This window comes from Paramormyrops kingsleyae, chromosome 25 (genome assembly GCF_048594095.1).
Source record: "Paramormyrops kingsleyae isolate MSU_618 chromosome 25, PKINGS_0.4, whole genome shotgun sequence".
In the NCBI taxonomy this organism is placed as follows: Eukaryota; Metazoa; Chordata; class Actinopteri; order Osteoglossiformes; family Mormyridae; genus Paramormyrops; species Paramormyrops kingsleyae.
In genome coordinates this window covers 9,344,140-9,367,147 of record NC_132821.1, presented here as the reverse complement: position 1 = coordinate 9,367,147, position 23,008 = coordinate 9,344,140, and the positions used below count along the sequence as shown (strand labels likewise).

General features: G+C 44.5%; 1 protein-coding gene and 1 long non-coding RNA gene across 2 annotated transcripts; both read left to right on the top strand.

The window, feature by feature from the left end:
* Positions 1-5,150: 5,150 nt before the first annotated feature.
* LOC140583017 (uncharacterized) lies at positions 5,151-8,968 on the top strand. Its single transcript, XR_011985805.1, has 11 exons — positions 5,151-5,554; positions 5,675-5,752; positions 5,865-5,953; positions 6,046-6,148; positions 6,223-6,342; positions 6,417-6,520; positions 7,639-7,797; positions 7,880-7,940; positions 8,029-8,151; positions 8,342-8,437; positions 8,799-8,968. It is a non-coding gene; the product is annotated as an uncharacterized lncRNA (long non-coding RNA).
* A 12,542-nt stretch (positions 8,969-21,510) lies between these two features.
* LOC140582734 (N-lysine methyltransferase KMT5A-A-like) lies at positions 21,511-22,291 on the top strand. Its single transcript, XM_072707047.1, has 3 exons — positions 21,511-21,679; positions 21,778-22,244; positions 22,286-22,291. The coding sequence occupies exons 1-3, from the start codon at positions 21,511-21,513 to the stop codon at positions 22,289-22,291; spliced, it is 642 nt and encodes a 213-aa protein (XP_072563148.1).
* Positions 22,292-23,008: the final 717 nt, after the last annotated feature.

Below are 23,008 nucleotides of genomic sequence, written 5' to 3'. Positions count from 1 at the left end.
GAAAAGACAAGATCTAAACTTCAGAATGTAGTGACCTCTAAGAACCAAGCAGCAAGTGCAAGGATTTTTACAACTAACACCACTGAGAAGAACATAAGTACGTGTATGTTTTGTAAGAAAACAGGACATGTCTTGCACAAGTGCCGTAGACTAACTGCAAGGCCAGTTGCTGACCGAGTGAAGTTCATTCAAGGTGAGAAACTGTGCTTCGGCTGTTTGAGTCCTGGCCATCAATCCAAGAATTGCAGCAACCGGATGGTCTGTGACACCTGCTCAAGGCGCCACCCCACATGCTTACATGAGGATCGCTCAAAGCAACAAGAAAATAACAAGACAAGTTGCAGTAAGGAAAGAAAGCTACAATCGCCGCAAGACACCATTCAAGAAACCACATCCAATAGAGTTGTACATGATGGTAACAATGCTCAGACTTCAGCAATAGTTCCTGTTTATGCATCAATGCCAGGTGATTCAAACAAAGAAGTCCTTGTCTATGCTCTGTTAGATTCACAAAGTGACTCTTCATTCATTCTTGAAGAAGTGGCAGATGCTCTTGATGTTAATGCAGAACCAGTCAAGTTGAAGCTGTCCACAATGTCGTCCAAGGAGACAATTGTACCATGCAAAAGACTCAAAGGTCTACAAATAAGAGGGTTATCTTCTCTCTAAGAAGATCACAGTGCCAACGGTCTACACTCCTGAATTCATACCTGCCAATCGTACGCACATTCCAACGCCAGAGACTGCAAGGGCATGGCCTCATTTAGAGCATCTTGCGGAACACATTGCCCCATCGAAGAATTGTGAAATCGGTCTTCTGATTGGGTATAACTGTCCACAAGTACTAATGCCTAGAGAAGTTGTATGTGGTGAGGACAACCAGCCCTTCGCACAGAAAACTGACGTAGGCTGGAGCATAGTGAGCTATGGTGATCCAGGCGAACACTTCAGTGATGCAATTGGAGTAAGTCACCGCATCATTGTAAAGCAAGTGACCCCTGAACCCAAAGTAACAAGTAAGTTGAAGAGCGAAGTTCATTATGTTTGTAAAACAAGAATTAAAGAAATGACTACTCCAGAAGACGTACTTAAGGTGCTAGAATCTGACTTCAGTGAAAGGCTTGGAGAATGGGCAAATCTCTCGCAAGAAGATCTCCGGTTTTTGACTAAAATGAAAGAAGAAATTAGGCACAAAGAAGAAATGCCTCTGCCTTTTAAACAACGCAGGCCAGAGCTACCAAATAACAAGCCATGTGCTGTTCAATGCCTCATGTGCTTAGAAAGGAAGCTCAAGAGAGACCAGACATATCGGACAGACTACATGAACGTCATGAAAGACATTATCAGTCGTGGTGAAGCAGAAAGGGTCCCAGAAGAAGAGCTTGATAAACAATCAGCCTGGTATATTCCCCACCATGGCGTGTACCACCCTCAAAAGCCAGAGAAACTGCGAGTGGTCTTTGATTGCTCGGCAAGATTTCAAGACATGTCGTTGAATGACCACCTTCTTACAGGGCCAGAGCTCACAAACACTTTGGTGGGAGTTCTTTGTAGATTTCGAAAGGGCCCAGTCGCTATTATGTGTGATGTGGAACGAATGTTTCATCAATTCCATGTAAAGCCTGAAGACCAAGACTACTTGAGGTTCTTATGGTGGGAGAATGGTGATCTTGAGTCTCCGCCATCAGTTTTCCGGATGAAAGTCCATTTGTTTGGAGCAGCTTCCTCACCTGGCTGTGCCAATTTTGGACTCAAACATCTAGCCACAGAAGGTCAGGATCGATTTAACCAAAGCACTGTCAAGTTCATTCGAAGAAATTTTTATGTTGATGATGGACTGGTGAGTGTAGGGTCTGATGCTGAGGCAATCGAGCTGATCAAGGAAGCGAGAGAGCTCTGCAGTGCAGGCAAGCTTAGATTACACAAGTTCATTTCCAACAGCAAGAAGGTATCGGAGTCAATACCGAAGGAAGAGTGTGCTGACAGTGTTAAGGAGCTGGACATAGATTTAAAGGAGCCACTCCTAGAAAGAGCACTGGGCGTGCAATGGTGCGTATCCTCTGATGACTTTCAGTTCAGAGTAACTGTCAAGAAACACCCAATGACGAGAAGGGGAGTGCTATCTACAGTGGCTTCCATCTACGATCCTTTGGGTTTCGTAGCACCATTTGTTTTACGTGGGAAGTTGATCTTGCAACAGTTGGTTCGAGAGAAAGCTAGTTGGGATGAACCACTTTCAGAGGAGTGCAGATCACAGTGGCAGTCATGGTTACAAGATCTTCATAACTTATGTCAAGTAAGGATTAAAAGGTGCTACATGCCAGCAAGCTTCATAGATGTCAAGCAGTACGAATTACATCACTTCTCAGATGCTAGCTTCACAGGTTATGGGGAGTGCACTTATCTAAGAGCAGTCAACTCTAATGGCAGCGTACACTGCTCACTTGTCATGGGGAAGGCGCGTGTTGCCCCCACTAAGGTCACAACAGTGCCAAGGCTTGAGCTGTCTGCAGCAGTGGTTGCTGCGAAGATGGGTGCCGTGTTAAAACATGAGCTCGAAATAGACAACCTTAAGGAATATTATTGGACTGATTCAAAGGTTGTTCTCGGGTACATTAATAATGATGCCAGACGCTTTCATGTTTTCGTGGCAAATACGATCCAGAGAATCAAGGCCACCACAGATGCCAACCAATGGTATCATGTGCGGTCCGAAGACAATCCGGCGGACCATGCTTCGAGAGGGTTATCTGCAGATCAGCTCGTTGCTTCAAATTGGTTCACTGGCCCAGACTTTCTGTGGGAAAAGGAGTTACCCACAAGAGATGCTAAGGTGGGAGAGGTTAGTGACAATGATCCAGAACTTCGAAGGGCTCAGGTGCTCAACACCAGTGCAAGGGCAAATAGAACATTGCTGGACCGCCTGACTAAGTTTTCTGACTGGAAAAGAGTTGTTAAGGCTATTGCTTGTCTTAAACGTCATGCTAAGCAAGTTAAGGGTCTTAGTCCCAAACTCAATGGAAGTACAAGTATTGAGGAAAGACAACAAGCTGAACTTTTCATAATCAGATTGATCCAAAGAGAAGTATTCAGCAGTGAAATCAAGAATTTACAGCAATGCAAGGATGTAAAATCCAAAGACAAAGCAAACAAGCTATGCAAATTAAGCCCGTTTTTGGATGAGCAGGGTGTGCTGAGAGTAGGCGGCCGCTTGACAAGAAGTGATCTTCATCCACATGTTAAACATCCTGCTATTCTGCCAAAAACAAGTCACGTGTCTTTTTTATTGATCAAGCATTATCATGAGAAAGTACAGCATCAAGGAAGAGGTATGACTGTAAATGAATTGCGATCTAATGGGATATGGGTCATTGGATGCAGCAGCGCAGTTGCCTCACATGTGTTTAAGTGTGTCACATGCAGAAAGTATAGAAGGAACACACAATATCCAAAAATGGCAGATTTGCCAAAGGACAGAATGGAAATGACCCCTCCATTCACATATTGTGGCATAGATTGCTTTGGACCATTTTATGTGAGGGATGCAAGAAAGGAATTGAAGAAGTATGGTCTTCTCTTCACTTGTATGTGTTGCAGAGCTGTACATATCGAAATGCTTGATGACCTTAGTTCAGATGCTTTCATCAATGCATTGCGCGTATTCATTGCAATACGTGGGAATGTAAGGCGGTTGAGGTGTGATCAAGGTACCAACTTTGTGGGTGCAAAAAGAGAGTTCATGGACTCAGTGAAGAACTTGGATCATGAGCAGGTGAGGAAATATGGCTGTGAGTTTGTGATGAATCCCCCATCATCAAGCCATATGGGCGGAATTTGGGAGAGGCAAATAAGGACAATCAGAAGCATTCTAACAGCAATGCTAGATCAGTCTGCTAAAAGACTTGACACCGCCTCACTTAGGACATTTTTGTATGAAGTGATGGCTATTATAAATAGCAGACCGCTGACAATAGAGCACCTGAATGATCCAACAAGTCTTGAACCTCTCACACCAAATCACATTCTTCTGATGAAGTCTAGCATCATATTGCCACCTCCGGGTCAGTTTGTGAGTCAAGATTTATACCTGCGTAAGAGATGGCGTCAAGTGCAGTTCTTGGCGAATGAGTTTTGGACAAGGTGGAGGAGGGAGTATCTTCTTAATCTCCAGCAAAGACAGATATGGCATGGGGATAAAAGAAACACCAAGGTCAATGACATTGTTATTCTTCAAGAGGACAGTGCTCCGCGAAATCACTGGAGACTAGCAAGAGTCACAGAGGTATACCCCAGCTCTGATGGAAGGGTCAGAAAGGTGAAGCTGTTGGTTAGTGACTCAACTTTGGACAAACATGGAAAACGCACATCTAAGCCAGTTTATCTTGAAAGGCCAGTGCAAAATATAGTTCTACTGGTTGAAGCAGAATAAGCATGTGTTAAACTGTTGTAAATGCTTATAACTTGAAGATTTAGATCTGTAAGGAAATCTCAAGTTGAGATTTGGTGGGAGTTTAACTGCCATAATTGTAAATTATGTCAATTTGTTTAATTTATTGTGTTCATTTATGTTGTTTATTTCCTTTATTTATTGTTGTGCCTTTGGGGTAGGAACTAAGTTTCATTCTGCGTTGCCTACAGGCTCGTTTTAAGTGACGTAAAGGGAGGAAGTAAAAAAGGCATGTGCAAAGAAACGTTATAAGTTAACTAAGTCACAAGAAGGAATAAGCTGCTTTAAAGTAAAGGAAAGCTGTAAATAAGAAGAAATTGGGAATTATTTGTTAAGTTTTGTTTCTGAAGCGGACTCATTCTCTCACGGTTACGTGCAGCCAGCGAGGTATGTTAACTGTGTTTGTTTATTGCGTATTTCTTAACTTGCGTTTAAATGTTTATTTGTAATATTTATGTTTGGTCATTCTGTACTTTATGTAATGACAGTTTGACGGTGGATTTCATGGTGTTTCGGAGGAGAAGTGTGACGGAGGAATAAATCCATCAGTGAATGAAGAATCGTGGTTTCATGTATAGACCGGAGGGAGTGATACCTGGTCTTAGAGGAATGTCATACGAGGAAAGGTTATTTGAGCTAAATCTGTTCAGCCTCAAGCAAAGGAGACTGAGGGGGGACATGATCCTGGTCTATAAGATTCTAACAGGTTTGGATGCTGTTCAACCGAATAGTTACTTCAGCATTAGTTCAAATACAAGAACTCGTGGCCATAGGTGGAAATTAGCGGGAGAACATTTCAAACTGGATTTAAGGAAGCACTTCTTTACACAGCGTGTAGTCAGAGTATGGAATAGTCTTCCTGATAACGTAGTGCAAGCTGAATCCTTGGGTTCCTTTAAATCAGAGCTAGATAAGATTTTAACAACTCTGAGCTATTAGTTAAGTTCTCCCCAAGCGAGCTCGATGGGCCGAATGGCCTCCTCTCGTTTGTATATTTCTTATGTTCTTATATAGACTATGGCCCTGGCAACACACCAGTTTATTGTCTGGCACAGAGAATGGCAAACCAACAGGAACATTCCAGACAATGAAATCGAACCTCTTAAGGTATAAAGCAAAAATATTTGTTTTAAATAAAGTAATTAATTGCATTTAACATGAATATATAATTTTGTATACTGTATATGCTGACTGCAATTTTTTCACACAATGCTTCTATATTTGCAGGATGCAGAGAAGGTTCTGTGGCCACGAATTGTTGGGGGATCTCTTGGACCTGAGTGGGGAAACCACTTCATTCTTTGGGTAATATTAATTATATTTCAGTTAATGTCAAATACAATTATATTTTCTTAAATGTCCTTTTATGTGATTTTTTTTTTTACAAACCTTATATACTTTAATTTATTCAAAACAGGTATTTGCTGTACCAGGAAAAGAAGTGAGAATATATGATTCGAGTGAGCAACACAACACAATAGATGAGGAAGTTTTGGAAATGCTCAGGTGTAATATCTTGTGTGTTTACAGAGATATATATTTCATATGACAATGTGCTTGGTCAGAAATCATGAGTAAGTTGTGGTTTGTGTTTTTAGACACATTTTTCGCTAGCACAACTCCTTAGATGGCTGGACAATATCCTGTCCTCAGATGTGGAAGCACACAGATGACTTCAATTGTGGGGTGTTTGTATGCACGGTATGTTTAAACAGTTATCTTTGTCATGTTTTGGTAATATTGCAAACACCTACTAAGTTGTAGTTCTTTAACAGATGGCTGAGACAGATGTTAAGGAAACAAGAATGTCACCTGAGGTACTTCAACCTGAACAGCTGTGTCATCTTCGACTATATCATGCATCATGCCTGGTAAAGGATATTTCAGTATCAGAGGTATGCAGTGATGACTATTTTTTTAGCCATTATATTTCCTTTGAAAAACTGTGATTAAAATCTATTTATCTTAGCAGGCCCTTCCAGCACTGAAAAGACGGAGAGAAACCGAAAGATCTAGAAGCTGCTGCCTTGCACAGGGCATTTATGCCTGTGTGTATCAAAAGATCAGAAAAAAGTAAGACCTTTTTTTTTAATAAGAACATAAGAAATTTACAAACGAGAGGAGGCCATTCGGCCCATCAAGCTCGTTTGGGGAGAACTTAGCTAATAGCTCAGAGTTGTTAAAATCTTATCTAGCTCTGATTTAAAGGAACCCATGGTTTTAGCTTCCACTACAATAGCAGGAAGACTATTCCATACTCTGACTACACGCTGTGTAAAGAAGTGTTACAACTCTGAATCATAGACCTGAATCATATCCCCCCTTAGTCTCCTTTGCTCAAGGCTGAACAGATTCAGTTCCGCTAACCTCTCCTCGTAAGACATTCCTCTAAGACCAGGAATCATTCTCGTAGCTCTTCGTTGCACCTTTTCTAAGGCAGCAATGTCCTTCTTGAGGTATGGTGACCAAACCTGCACACAGTATTCTAGGTGGGGTCTTACCAAGGAATTATATAAGTGTAACATCACCTCCCTTGACTTAAACTCCACACATCTAGAGATATAACCCAACATTCTGTTAGCCTTTTTTATTGCTTCCCCACACTGGCGAGAGGGGGACATGGAAGCATCAACATACATACCGAGATCTTTCTCGTAATCAGCTACCTTTATTTCTGTGGAACCCTTAAAATATCTGTACTTTATATTTCTGCTCCCTGCATGGTTTACCTTGCATTTATCTGTGTTAAATTTCATCTGCCAAGTATCAGCCCATTCGCTAATTAAATCCAGATCCCGTTGAAGCCTCTCTGCTGCTAGATTAGTATCTGCTACCCCGCCCACCTTAGTGTCGTCTGCAAATTTAACCAGTTTACTGTATGTATTCGTGTCAATATCATTAATGTAAATTAGGAACAATAGAGGTCCTAAAATTGAACCCTGCGGTACCCCACTATAAACGGAGGCCCACTGTGACATAGTGCCTCTAATAACTACTCGCTGCTTCCTATCAGTTAGCCAGTTTTTGATCCAAGCTGCCACAGTTCCTAAAATTCCTGCAGCTTTAAGCTTTAACAAGAGCCGTTTGTGGGGGACAACATCAAAGGCTTTCTGGAAATCTAAGTAAATAACACAACAAATGTGTCTGGACAATCTTAAATGTGTAGATATTAAAGAAAATCTTGTTCACAGGTCAATGCACCCAGAAGTCAAAACCATAAACTGGGTGCAGTGTGACTACTGTGATGGTTGGCTGCACAGTGAGTGTGCAGGGACTGACCCTAGCACATTTGACACAGACACCCCATTCAGCTGTGGTTGTCATTTTCCAGAGCCATATCCATATAAAAGGTACAAATATTATTACATTTAGATTACTTAGGAAAATGTTATTTGGTTATAAAACTAATTCTTCTTTTTTTCCCATCTCCAGTGTACATGCTGCTCTATGTGAAGGACTAGTGGTCAGAATGATTACAGATGAGGAAATTATGGTAAAAAATTGTTTTCACGGCCATGATACTTGAAACTGACAATTGATTAAAGCTTACTATTTACTACTCTTCTTTTAATCTGGTATAGACGCTTCAAAATGATCTTGTAACACTGAAGTCCAACCGAATGTATCTCCACCAGAACCCGTCATTTGACCCAAAACTCAAACAACTTAGAGATACATCCATCTCAGTGTTTGATGAAAAGCAAGTATGTAAATTTTGTTTTGCAAACCTAAAATACGCATATATATATATATATATATATATATATATATATATATATATATATATATATATATATATATATATATATATATATATGTGTGTATGTGTATTTATGCCATTATATCTTTTGAATAACATTTTTAACTCCATAATTATACTTGTTCCTGTTACAGATAGAGGCCATCATAGAAAGAACTTTCGCTGTTTTAAAACTGGACAAGTCAAGCATGGGGGACACCTCATTTATCTTAGAGGTCATGGTTCCAGAAGTAAGGTTCAATCTAAATATAGAAGTGTTTGCAAAGACAGCATTAGCCATACTTATTTATTCTTATTGTTTCTATACTAAAGATCATTTCACCAAAAGATGAAGATCAGTGAGAAAATGTTCCACAGTTACTGCGGGTGTTTGCTTAATCACCTTTTTACATTATTGCATGTAATTGATGATACTTTAGCAAGTTAATCACTTTTTCTTTTGTGTTTCAATTAAAAAATAATTTATTAAAATGCAACATTTAAACAATTTTAACATTTCTTCCTGGGAAAAAAAAATAATTTATTTGTCATTTAATACCTTAATGTCAACTATAAAAACATGTTCTCATTCATTCTTTATCTCTCTGCAAGGTCACAGTCCTAATCCTGAGAAAGCTGGAGGGTTTTAACAGATACCAAGCAGAAACGACATTTGCAAAATATGTCATTTTAATGATCAGAGAAGATTTTTACATTTTCAATGTTCATTATTGTATATTTGTGTATATGTAATGTAAATAGAACAAATTATGTCTCTTTAATCATTGTGTCAGTTTTTAATTAAAATTATAAGAACTTAAGAACATAAGAAATTTACAAACGAGAGGAGGCCATTCGGCCCATCAAGCTCGTTTGGGGAGAACTTAACTAATAGCTCAGAGTTGTTAAAATCTTATCTAGCTCTGATTTAAAGGAACCCAGGGTTTTAGCTTCCACTACACTAGCAGGAAGACTATTCCATACTCTAACTACACGCTGTGTAAAGAAGTGCTTCCTCAAATTTGTTTTAAAATGTTCTCCCGCTAATTTCCACTTATGGCCACGAGTTCTAGTATTTAGACTAATATTGAAATAGTCATTTGGCTGAACAGCATCCAGACCCGTTAGAATCTTATAGACCTGAATCATATCCCCCGTTAGTCTCCTTTGCTCAAGGCTAAACAGATTCAGTTCCGCTAACCTCTCCTCATAAGACATTCTTCTAAGACCAGGAATCATTCTCGTAGCTCTTCGTTGCACCTTTTCTAAGGCATCAATGTCCTTCTTGAGGTATGGTGACCAAACCTGCACACAGTATTCTAGGTGGGGTCTTACCAAGGAATTATATAAGTGTAACATCACCTCCCTTGACTTAAACTCCACACATCTAGAGATATAACCCAACATTCTGTTCAGCTTTTTTATTGCTTCCCCACACTGGCGAGAGGGGGACATGGAAGCATCAACATACATACCGAGATCTTTCTCGTAATCAGCTACCTTTATTTCTGTGGAACCCTTAAAATATCTGTACTTTATATTTCTGCTCCCTGCATGGATTACCTTGCATTTATCTGTGTTAAATTTCATCTGCCAAGTATCAGCCCATTCGCTAATTAAATCCAGATCCCGTTGAAGCCTCTCTGCTGCTAGATTAGTATCTGCTACCCCGCCCACCTTGGTGTCGTCTGCAAATTTAACCAGTTTACTGTATGTATTTGTGTCAATATCATTAATGTAAATTAGGAACAATAGAGGTCCTAAAATTGAACCCTGCGGTACCCCACTATGAACGGAGGCCCACTGTGACATTGTGCCTCTAATAACTACTCGCTGCTTCCTGTCAGTTAGCCAGTTTTTGATCCAAGTTGCCACAGTTCCTAAAATCCCTGCAGCTTTAAGCTTTAGCAAGAGACGTTTGTGGGGGACAACATCAAAGGCCTTCTGGAAATCTAAGTAAATCACATCATAGGCCTTTTTGTGATCAATTTCACTTGTAGCTTCCTCAAAGAACTCAAGTAGATTCGTTAAGCAGGATCTACCTCACCTAAATCCATGTTGGCTATCCTTTATGATGTTATTTGCATCTAGGTAATCTACCATTTTCACTTGAATTATAGCTTCCATTATTTTTCCAGTAATGCTAGTTAAACTGATTGGCCTATAGTTTGCTGGATTACTTCTATCCCCTTTTTTGAATATGGGTGTTCTATTAGCATGCTTCCAATCTGATGGTACCACACCCGCAGATAACGATTTCTGGAATATTAAAGTTAAAGGTTGGCTAATAATATCCCTCATCTCTTTTAAGACTATAGGTAAGATGCCATCAGGCCCCTGCGATTTATTTATTTTGAGTTTAGCTAGGCTTAGTATCACATCAACCTCAGTTATACATATATTGGTCATAGACGATGCTGTATTCGTATTAATTAGTGGTAAGTTACTTGTGTTCTCTATTGTGAACACCCTTGAAAAATAATCATTAAACTCATTTACCATATCAATTTCATTATCAATTATAAGTCCCTTACTATACTGCAAATTAGTGATTTCAGCTTTTTTTTATATTTGAACTTAAGGTTTATCTGAATACAGCTATGGTTTGTACAACTTTGAACAAGGTGAGTGAAAGACTCACGCCACTCCTAAGTGGCAGGTGACAGTGGCTACCTGTCTCAAAAAAAACGTAGCTGACATCGGCTGCACATTCAGTTATTGACTGTCAAGCGACGAACAACAGTGGCAGCTGCCACTCCTCTACCGGCAGGCACTGTTCCCGAACGGCTCCTGTCACTGTTTAGCGCCACTAGCGACAGCACAATCATTGCTTTTGATCATTTAGCCGATGTACAGAATCTCTGGTTTAGGCTACTTCCATGAGCGGTTGGTAGGTGCCTCTCTACTGTATCTGAACGGCAGCTGCCACTAGACCTGCCACTACCGGCAGCCACTGTTCCCGAACGGCTCCTGTCACTGTTTAGCGCCACTAGCGAAAGTACAATCATTGCTTTCTCAAATATTATCTTAAAGAGATGTACAGTCAGCAACAATAATATAATTCGTAGTCATACAAAGATTAAACAAGTCCTCAATTTATTTCCGTATTCCAGTTTATCGTAGCCGTGCACAGCATCTCGGGTTTACTTCCACGAGCGGCGGTGGCTGTCTCTGTACCTCGGCAGGCACTGTATTCGAACGGGACCTGCCACTGTTAAGCGCCACTAGCGACGGACATAAGTGACAGCTGCCAAGCTCCTTAGTAGCAGCTGCCGCTACCTGCCTTGACAGGTGCCTGTGACGTCACTTCCTCCTGCCAGCTGCCTTTTTGGGATTGAACCCTTACTGGAAAATACTTCAGGCCACAGAGCTGAATTAGGCCCCAATGACGCAGAGGAAATTGAATAATTCAAACATCCCCTTTTTTAGCAATTCACCAATTTGTCCCGTTGTCATCAATAACAGAAAAAGACAGGACTTAACTCAAAACGGAAAAAAAGAAAGAAAACATCTCAGGGTTACACAGCAAAGCATAGCACAATACCAATCGTCATTCACCTATTCGAAATACAGCGCGTAAATGACATTAAACAAACACTTCGACTGCGCTTAATTACATCCAACACACACTTATGCATACAATTGTCCAGATCTGCAACTTTGCCGAGACCTTCACCCGATTGAGGAGAGTGAAGAAAAGGAGCAGGTTTACCAGTCAACGACAGAATGGGTCGAGATGAGTTGTAGGGGGAGGCCTCTGTATGGCAGGGTCACTCACTCGCGCTGCATCCGAGGTCGAAATCGCCCGAGTATACGCCCGTGTAACACAGCTCCGGGGCCCTGGATCTCAAAACCGGCGCACGCTGCCTCCACTTCAGCACCGCTAATCCGGGTGCCCTCCTCCACGATATTCCCCAGCTCCTTCAGTTCCACCGGATGCCAGGACACGACTTAGACTCCCGAAGATGCCACTCGTCATACCCGCTGTCGTCGACACCACTCAAACAGACCCTCCGCGTCCCTGTCTTCCGCTGCAGACCGAGATCGCGTCCGGCGTATGCACACCAGGCTAGGGATTGCGCAGCCCCAATAATCCCCAACTCCAACACAAAGAAACAAAACAACAGACTTTCGTCCTGCCAAAACGAAGCCGCGCTCCAACTATACTAGCCGCGATTCCTTGTAAAAAAAAACTTCACGCGACTCTGCTTCCACTTCGCCCAACTGACCTTTTTTTTACCGCTCCCCTCACTACCAGAGACTCGCCCAGCAACGCTACTCATTGGATAGGCTAAGGCATGACCGCATGATCCACCGAGCCCAGAGACTAGCAGGAAAACTTTAAAATAAAAACTACGGATCTTTATATCCACTACACAATATTGGCAGTATGATCCAATTTCGATTTCGCCGTATTTACCCTGAAATTTCTGCCCGAATTCGCCACCACACCACATATATATAGTATACTATAATATAATTTACCCAAACAACAGATCCCTTATGTTGCTTGCTCATATACATTTAATTTCTGTCTGTCTTTGCCATTTCAAAACCATGTTGTGACTCTTGGGTGACTTTAACCCTTAGGAGTCTGAAGGTGTTTTGGAGCCCTGAAGAGATTCTGACATGTCCTGACATTTGTGTATTTTTCAGTTACTTATAAACATATAAATGTCTAAAGTCTGATAACATTGTATTCAGCAGAAATTGGGCTACAATAATATATGAGCAGCATGTATGTACAAGTCGTTATATTGGAGAAAATAACAGTTATGCGTGATTCTTGAAAACAACAAAAAAATAAGTCACTGAAATTAGACCACAAAACACATTCATGACATTTGTGTACAAGACTTTTGTGACCTGGATCTTGTAGTGTAGAGGTTTTAGTTCAAAATGATGTGACAATCATCTCACTCATTTACAGAAAACAATACATCCATTTAAATTTTCTAAGACACTTTTTGTTTGGAAAGGCCATATGCGAGGAGGTGGGAATGCTCATGAATAATGCTGTAGTTCACACCAGAGAAGACAAAGACCTGCATAATGAGCTGTATAATTACCCCTTTCAGTCAGGTATGGGACAGAGGAAAGTGCTACAAGAAAATACTTTGAGGACAGAAACATATTTCTTGGTTTGTGGTTTATTTAGCATGCATGTCCCGATGTGAGGTGCTGGTGAAGGCAAGGGTGATGCAGACACATTCCTAAAAACAAATAAATAAAAAAATGTTAGCATCTCAAACATTTACACCCGAAATGTTTGTGCTAAATAACATTACCGATAGCAGTATTATAGGCTAACCAAAACGGAGCCAAATATATATTAGCAACCATAATCTAAAGCTATCCAAAACGAGGTGAAATACATTAGGACATTTACAAACATCTGTAAACTCCATAAGGCATTATCTTAGCCAACTTTCTTACGCGTAACATATGCAGAAACACGAGCCGCCCGGTACCATGACAGAACGAACCACCCTCAAGGACGATCCCCAGGCTCCGGGACACCTGCCCCCCCTGAAGGTCTGGATGACGTCCAGGCTCGTGTGGAGCAGCTCCATTCCCTTCAGGCCATCTGGAAATGGCTATTCCTGACCCCTACAGTCCTCCAGTCACCATGGTTGTGCCAGGCCCTGATGGAGGCTGGCAACCAACTTCTCCAGCTCTCTCCTGCATCTCCAGAGGAGGAGGTGTGTAGGCTGGAGACAGTTTTTTTGACACCTGGTGGACAAAAACAAGTCTCCTCTGCCGCTCTGCCCGAGCCCTGCCCAGGGGAAGCCTCCGCCACCACCGCCGCTCTGCCCGAGCCCTACCCAGGGGAAGCCTCCGCCGCTCTGCCCGAGCCCTGCCCAGGGAAAGCCGCAGCCGCCTCCGCCGCTCTGCCCGAGCCCTGCCCAGGGAAAGCCGCAGCCGCCTCCGCCGCTCTGCCCGAGCCCTGCCCAGGGAAAGCCGCAGCCGCCTCCGCCGCTCTGCCCGAGCCCTGCCCAGGGGAAGCCTCCGCCGCTCTGCCCGAGCCCTGCCCAGGGGAAGCCGCAGCCGCCTCCGCCGCTCTGCCCGAGCCCTGCCCAGGGGAAGCCTCCGCCGCTCTGCCCGAGCCCTGCCCAGGGGAAGCCTCCGCCGCCTCTTTCTCATCACCCTCCAGTTCCTGTCCTGTTCCTTCCTCATCGCTCCCCACTTCCCATCCTACAGACCCCTCCTCGTCATTCCCCAGTCCTGTAGTCCCTTCCTCGTCACCCTCAATTCCCAGTTCCAGTCCTGCAGTCACCTCATCGCCCTCCAGTCCTGCACTCCCTTCGTTGTCCCCTTCCAGTTCCCATCCTGCAGTCTCTTCCTCATCGCTTCCTGGTTCCTGTCCTGCAGTCCCTTCCTCGTCGTTCCCCAGTTCCCGTCCTCATCCTGCAGTCCCTTCCTCCTTGCCCTCCAGTCAGTCACAGAGCCCACAACCTACCCATCCTTTCCCTTTTCTGTTTCCTGGCCAGCTGCCCCAACAAGTCCCATTTCTGCCCTTCCCTTTCAGTTCATCTGCCCCATTTCAGTCCCAGTGTCATGTCCCTGGTCATTTTCCCTCGCCCTGCTCCTTTTGTACCTTTCCTTTCCGGTTCCCCTACACCATTTTGTTTTCTGCCTCGTGCCCCTGGTCCTGATCCTCAGTGTCCGCGTCCATTTGTTCCTGGTCCCCTAGTTCTGCCCCATACTGTGCTCCCTTTTTTTGGCGTGATTATAAATGTGCTGTGTGTTATGTCATGTATAGTGGTTAATGATTATTGTGAGAACTGCTGTTTTACGCTCTGGGGTCGAGTGCATCGTCGGTGATGCAGCGTACTTTTCGCGTCTATTTCAGTTTATATCTCGTTGAAATCTGTTGTGGTAAGCAGTCTCCACCGGGTCCGTGGATGAGAAGAGATTCACAGCTGAGACGAGGAGTAGTTGCAAGTCACCAGTTTATTCTCTGACTGATTACAATCAGGGAGCGACTATCTGACATACATTCAGCATGTACAGTAAGAAGCTCGAACAATAGTTATCAGCTCTGTCTTTTTACATTTGCTCCAGTTTGTCAGTTAGTACATGACCCCCCCTCCCAGCATGTAATTGTGTCAGCATATTCAAATCGCATTCGCATGGTAATTTGATTAACAGCGCAACGGTGAAACGCGATCCAGATACGTCCCCATCAGCTCCATAAAAGGGGGGTAGGGACGTGGCCAGGTGACAATGGTTCATTCATACACATTAAAGTTGCTACATATTCAATGAAAGGAGCCAGAAATAGTTACATGAGTTAGGTTTTTCTTATTTATCCAAATGAATGTTGCAACTACACCATTTAGTCATCTTCATGTAGCCAAGACTTTGGTGATCAGATATCTGGGATCAAAACAAACTGCCAGCATTGCTTACTATGTACTTTTATAATGTTTCTGCAAGTGTTCCAAACTGCATTTTGCAATGTCTTTACTTTGATGTCAAATTACAAACTTACCAAAAATCTGACATATTTACAAAATACATTAAAATAAAGACGAGTGTAATGGCAAAGCAAATATATAAAAAATAATTTGTCATGAATTAAGTTTATGATATTTGAAGAAATGTGTGATCATGCCCCAGTCAGTGAAAGTGTGTTTCTTACCCCTAGGCTCCAGAGGATTAATTATTGCGAGCATGACTCAGTGACCCACTATTAAAATACTTTATTAGAAATATTATTGTGTGTGTGTGTGCGCTCGCGCCTTTTTGCTAACCTGGAGCCGGTCAGTCATGTTACAGCTGGGAGTGGCAATTGAGAGCAGCAGCGCGAACACAGCCGCAGTGCATTAGGGAGAGAGATTGAAACTGAAGTATCGGTCTCAAACTGTTATTGATCAATATAAATAGCAACATTATTATCGATACTTGGATCGATCCGCCCACCGCAAAGTGGTAAAAAAGTTACGCGTAAAAAAGTTACGCGTAAAAAAGTTACGCGTAAAAAAGTTACGCGTAAAAAGTTACGCGTAAAAATAAACTCAAAAGGAACTGAAAACAGGTAAAGTAAGAACTGACCAAGGAAACAGAAACTAACACTGCAATTAAACATGTAAAGACACAATCAGGGGCACAAGGAACAAAACCAAAACCAACTACAAAATCAGATACAAGAACTACAGAAACTCAAATGAAACACTAGGGAGCAAAATACAACAGAGGAGGTGGGATTCAAACACAGGACAGAAGTGTACACGGACAACCACATGTGCAACACATTGAGCTACGTGACTAGACAGGTAACAGGGGAAACTCAAAGACAAACATGAAGGACGGGATGACCAGCAATGCCTGCTGGCCAAACGGGGAAGGGACACAGAGTGACAACAGCAGGGGCTGACCCTGACAGTACCCCCCACCTAACGCGCAGACACCGGACGCGCACAAGGGCACTGCCAGGGCCACAGAGAACGGGAGGACAGGACAAGGACATAGAACAAGACAGGGAACCCACTAACGAAAACCAAGGAACTGGACAGACAGAATCAAGAGCTCAGACAAGAGGGGAACAAAAACAGATAGGGCAGACACCAGGAGCTGGGACAAGAAGACTAGACGAGGGAGCACAGTAGGGGGCAGAACTGGGGGACCAGGAACAAATGGACGCAGACACTGAGGAACAGGACCAGGGGCACGAGGCAGAAAACAAAATGGTGTAGGGGAACCGGAAGGGAAAGGTACAAAAGGAGCAGGGCGAGGGAAAGGACCAGGGACATGACACTGGGACTGAAATGGGGCAGACGAACTGAAAGGGAAGGGCAGAAATGGGACTTGTTGGGGCAGCTGGCCAGGAAACAGAAAAGGGAAAGGATGGGTAGGTTGTGGGCTCTGTGACTGACTGGAGGACGACGACGGGACTGCAGGACTGGGGAACGACGAGGAAGGGACTGCAGGACAGGAACCAGGAAGCGATGAGGAAGAGACTGCAGGATGGGAACTGGAAGGGGACAACGAAGGGAGTGCAGGACTGGAGGGCGATGAGGTGACTGCAGGACTGGAACTGGGAATTGAGGGTGACGAGGAAGGGACTACAGGACTGGGGAATGACGAGGAGGGGTCTGTAGGATGGGAACTGGGGAGCGATGAGGTAGGAACAGGACAGGAACTGGAGGGTGATGAGAAAGGGACTGCGTCTGGGCGGTTGGTCCGCCTGGTGTGTCCCCGTCTCCCCTTTCGGGAGACAGAACCGGCCTGGCCCTCTGCTGGACCTCCACCAGCGCCATGCAAGGTTTGCTTGGGTGGAGGTAGTAGTTTGACATTTGGGGATTGGGGCCAGGACGGCCTTGGGCAGAGAACCAGGGGCAAAGTCAAAAGGCATGGCCCCCTGTGGGCCGAGCGCGGGCGGTGCGGGCAGAGCAGTGGCGGCTGCGGCTTCCCCTGGGCAGGGCTCGGGCAGAGCGGCGGAAGCGGCTGCGGCTTCCCCTGGGCAGGGCTCGGACAGAGCGGCGGAGGCATCGGCTTCCCCTGGGCAGGGCTCGGGCAGAGCGGCGGAGGCGGCGGCATCGGCTTCCCCTGGGCAGGGCTCGGGCAGAGCTGCGGAGGCGGCGGCTGCGGCTTCCCCTGGGCAGGGCTCGGGCAGAGCTGCGGAGGCGGCGGCTGCGGCTTCCCCTGGGCAGGGCTCGGGCAGAGCGGCGGAGGTGGCTGCGGCTCCCCCTGGGCAGGGCTCGGGCAGAGCGGCGGAGGCTTCCCCTGGGTAGGGCTCGGGCAGAGCGGCGGTGGTGGCTGCGGCTTCCCCTGGGTATGGCTCGGGCAGAGCGGCGGTGGTGGCGGACGCTTCCCCTGGGTAGGGCTCGGGCAGAGTGGCAGAGGAGACTTAGTTTTTTTTGACACCTGGTGGACAAAAACGTCTCCAGCCTACACACCTCCTCCTCTGGAGATGCAGGAGAGAGCTGGAGAAGTTGGTTGCCAGCCTCCATCAGGGCCTGGCACAACCATGGTGACCGGAGGACTGTAGGGGTCAGGAATAGCCATTTCCAGACGGCCTGAAGGGAACGGAGCTGCTCCACACGAGCCTGGACGTCATCCAGACCTTCAGGGGGGGGCAGGTGTCCCGGAGCCTGGGGATCATCCTTGAGGGTGGTTCGTTCTGTCATGGTACTGGGCGGCTCGTGTTTCTGCATATGTTACGCGTAAGAAAGTTACGCGTAAGAAAGTTTGTCACGGTACCGGGCAGCTCGGGTGCGGGAACGAGGCATAGTGCAGGCACAAAAAGGGGCGGACGACCCACTTGCGGCTCAGAGACAGATGGGGATTTATTCAAATAAAACAGAAAACACTATAAACACAATGAAACCAAAAGGACCACGAGGGGTCAAAACTAAAGGGGATAATTAAAGACTTAATATTACAAAACAAAAACTAGGAAGGGGGGGGGGGGGGAAAACCCAGGACACAGATCTAAGCAAACTAACCAAGACAAGCAATAACACACTCATAGACAGAAACTACAATGAACCACTGGAGAACTGAACAAAAGCAGGAACTAAAATACTAAGGGGTAACGAGACTAACACGGGACAGGTGAGGCTAATTAACAAAGACCAAGGAAACAGGGCACAGGTGAAACTAATAAACTCAAAAGGAACTGAAAACAGGTAAAGTAAGAACTGACCAAGGAAACAGAAACTAACACTGGAATTAAACATGTAAAGACACAATCAGGGGCACAAGGAACAAAACCAAAACCAACTACAAAATCAGTTACAAGAACTAAAGAAACTCAAATGAAACACTAGGGAGCAAAATACAACGGAGGAGGTGGGATTCAAACACAGGACAGAAGGGTACACAGACAACCACATGTGCAACACATTGAGCCACATGACTAGACAGGTAACAGGGGAAACTCAAAGACAAACATGAAGGACGGGATGACCAGCAATGCCTGCTGGCCAAACGGGGAAGGGACACAGAGTGACAACAGCAGGGGCTGACCCTGACACTTATTAATAAATAATATTTTTATATCACTATTATTTTTAAAAGAGTTGCTGATTTTGTAATACTGCTGCAGCATTCTCCACATGCTAATCACTGCCCACATCGAATTGGCACTTTGATCTGCCACATATCACTTTACTACCCCCTGTTGAATGTTGTATTGTATGTTGTTAGATATCTCGTAGTAGTAAGTACTTCATTATTAGGCTGCACAATATTGGAAAAGATGTATTTCTTCAATGAGTATTGCAGTATTTATTTAAATTTAAAATGCTTAAAACAAACCAATTTCTCACAAACACATCTATTCATGAGTGATTTAAACGGCAAGGATGAAAATTATTAGGATTAGCTCTTATGATTAGCTCTTGCCAAAATAGGACTTGTCAACTTTTGTGGTACTCAGAATTAACAACTATGACTCTATAATCCTCTATAATCACTCTCACTCTGTCACACTTGAATCAAACTCCAGACCTCGCATGTAATGGGCAAAGTTTTCTTCTTTATTCAGCAATCCAGCATAGGGACAGAAGCAGGATTGACAAATTGGTGCGGAAGTCTAGCTCTGTGCTGGGATGCCCTCTGGAGACTGTAGAGGTGGTGGGTGAGAGGAGGATGCTAGCTAAGCTGACATCCATCATGAACAACCCACATCACCCTCTGCATGAGACTGTGAGTGTGCTGAGCAGCTCCTTCAGTCAGAGACTGATACACCCTTGCTGCAGGAAGGAGCGCTTTCGCAGATCATTCATCCCGACAGCAGTTAGACTCTATAACACATCATGATGTCATGAGTCACCCAGATACTTACCTCTACGGTCACCACTACTTACCACCTCATACATAACGCACCTTATAGAGGTAAATGCAACTGTTTTAGTAGTGAAATAGTTGTTATTTATATTACTTGCACTTTTTCCCACAACCCACTATCCATATATTACATACTGTGTATGGGTGTACATAGGCACTACTGCTGTATTCAGTGTTTATCTTATTTTATATTGTTATTTATTTTACTTTTTTCTTGTATTCTTATTCTGTATTTTTATTTTTTTTTTACTCTTGTACTCTTTTTATCTGTCTAGAGCTGTGGTAACACACAAATTTCCCCACTGTGGGATCAATAAAGTCCTATCCTATAGTGTTCCAGCCACACTTGGGTACAATGCGCAATGCACCCCGCACCCAGAATTGGCCCGCATTGGCCACAAGAATGATTCCTGGTCTTAGAGGAATGTCATACGAGGAAAGGTTATTTGAGCTAAATCTGTTCAGCCTCAAGCAAAGGAGACTGAGGGGGGACATGATCCAGGTCTATAAGATTCTAACAGGTTTGGATGCTGTTCAACCGAATAGTTACTTCAGCATTAGTTCAAATACAAGAACTCGTGGCCATAGGTGGAAATTAGCGGGAGAACATTTCAAACTGGATTTAAGGAAGCACTTCTTTACACAGCGTGTAGTCAGAGTATGGAATAGTCTTCCTGATAACGTAGTGCAAGCTGAATCCTTGGGTTCCTTTAAATCAGAGCTAGATAAGATTTTAACAACTCTGAGCTATTAGTTAAGTTCTCCCCAAGCGAGCTCGATGGGCCGAATGGCCTCCTCTCGTTTGTATAGTTCTTATGTTCTTATGTTCTAAGAGCAGCGATTTAATCTGTTTTCCTCTGCCAACAGTGGTTCGACATCTACTTCACCCAGGTACGGCCACAGCTCCTGAGCTCCAAGAGGAGCCGGACGACACTGGATGACCTGGGAGGAGACAAACGGTTCTTCGTCTCCACCACAGGCAGGCCGGTGTTCAACGCTTCGAATGACCTCAACCGGCTGCACCAAAAGTGAGCTGATCATCATGATTAATTCCCCCTATAATATGTTCTACATACGTGTTGTGTGAGACGTATTAATAAATGTATTTTTGTATTTTAGATACAAGCTGGATCCAGTCACCTACCAGACGGCCCGGCGCATCTTTGAGACGGCCACCAAGGACTTGACGGACCAAGAGAAGTCCTTGGTGGCCGATTACTTCACTCATTCCACTGCGACGGCTGACGAGCACTACCGGATGAAGCAGTCGCGGAATGTGGTGCTGGCCAGTAAGCTGCTGAAGAAGCTGGCAGGTGACTCAAGGTAGGCATGTTTTCTGTTTGTCAACACACTTACCAACATCAAGACACACAACCAAAGCCCTCATCACTGAACACTAACCTTAAACGTTTGTGGGTTTTTTTTTTTATTTTTTAATTTTTATCTCAGCGCTGACTCCGCAGAGGAAGGACCCAGCTGTTCTGCCCGTGGTGCCGCACGGGATGCTGCCCTGGCATCCAACCAACAGATGGATGTCCAGGCAGCGTTCGATCAGCTCCTTCGGACCCACCCCGTGACCCTGGATGGCGACATCCCAGACAAGACGGCACGCTCGCAGACGTCGGGCCGGTTTCAGCGGCAGCTCTATGATCGCTGGCTGAAGGCCCAGATGAGGATGCGCGTACGGCATGTCTTGTGTGAGTATTGTTTGTAGCACTAATGACATTTTTTACTGTGAAACGGTCCTATCTACATAGGCTTCTTAACTAACAACAATTTACTTTGTTCTTGACAGCACACTTTGGCAGACGGCAGCCCACCGAGTCCCGGGTCGACGCTTGGATCAGGAACCAAGGCTGGAAAAGTAACATTCCCAGCGCGGCCAGCGTTCTGAAGGACTGGAGACCAGTGGGTTCGGTGGACACTGCCGTGGACTCTAGCCACATCCAGGAGCTCATCCACAACCAGAAGTGGAAGGGACTTGTGGTGATGGACATTGCGGGGAAGGGGAAGGGAGTCTGCGCCACCCGGCAGTTCCAGGCTGGTGAGGTGGTGTGTGACTACCACGGGCCGGTAGTCACAGCCACTGAGGGCCAGCGGATTCACTCATCGACGAAGGAAGAAGAATCTGGCTACATGTTCTTCTTCCGGAACAGCCATAAGTCTGAGTGTGCCTGTCACCCGGGCATACAGCCTTTTGGCCGGCTGATTAATCATTCCCATAAGAAGGCCAACCTCCGGCCAAGACTGTACAGCCCAGCCGTCGGGGGACAGGACGTTATTTTGCTTTTGGCCCTGAACAGGATTAATGATGGGGAGGAACTGTTGTTCGATTATGGGGTGCAGAGGAAATCGTTCAGGGGAGAGGGACTGAGAACCATTGAGAACATGTAGTTAATTTTTGGCAAGATCATCATTTTGATTGTTGCTACTCTTCCCAAAAGTGATGTGGGTAGATTATTCCACCGTGCAAGGTTGGGCAGATTATAAATTCATCAAATTTAAAGCTCTTAATTTCTAATCAATTGGCCCAAGTACATCCTGATTGCACTGTACTATTTTCTTGTATGCAGTTTTTATGTGAAATAACTCTTTAAATGTGAAATAAAGTGACACTTTTCTAGTATAATTGTTTTAGGGTTTTTTTTGACAATGTATAAAGTTTAAGACCTTGTCGTTGCCCCAAGTATTACAGTAGTTTAAGTGCGACCCACAGGTCACTTACTCAAGCGGTTAACATCAACATCTGAGGTGAGGGGTAACAGACTTCGGAAGGGCCTGACAATCTGTACGGATGCCTAGAATGAGGTCTGTTTGAACCGCATCATAACAATTGTAGTTGCACTTCGAGTTAAATTGATTTGAACATTCAAAGCAGCTCAGATTTGCAGCTTCCCAGCGAGAGACAAGACGTGATCGAGATGTCTGCCCTGAACGCCAGTGTGCCTCTGGAGAATCGACTGGCTCCTGCCAAATGGGGCAGTCAGTGTCCGGATTGCTCCGGAAGACATCCCCGGTTCAGTTAG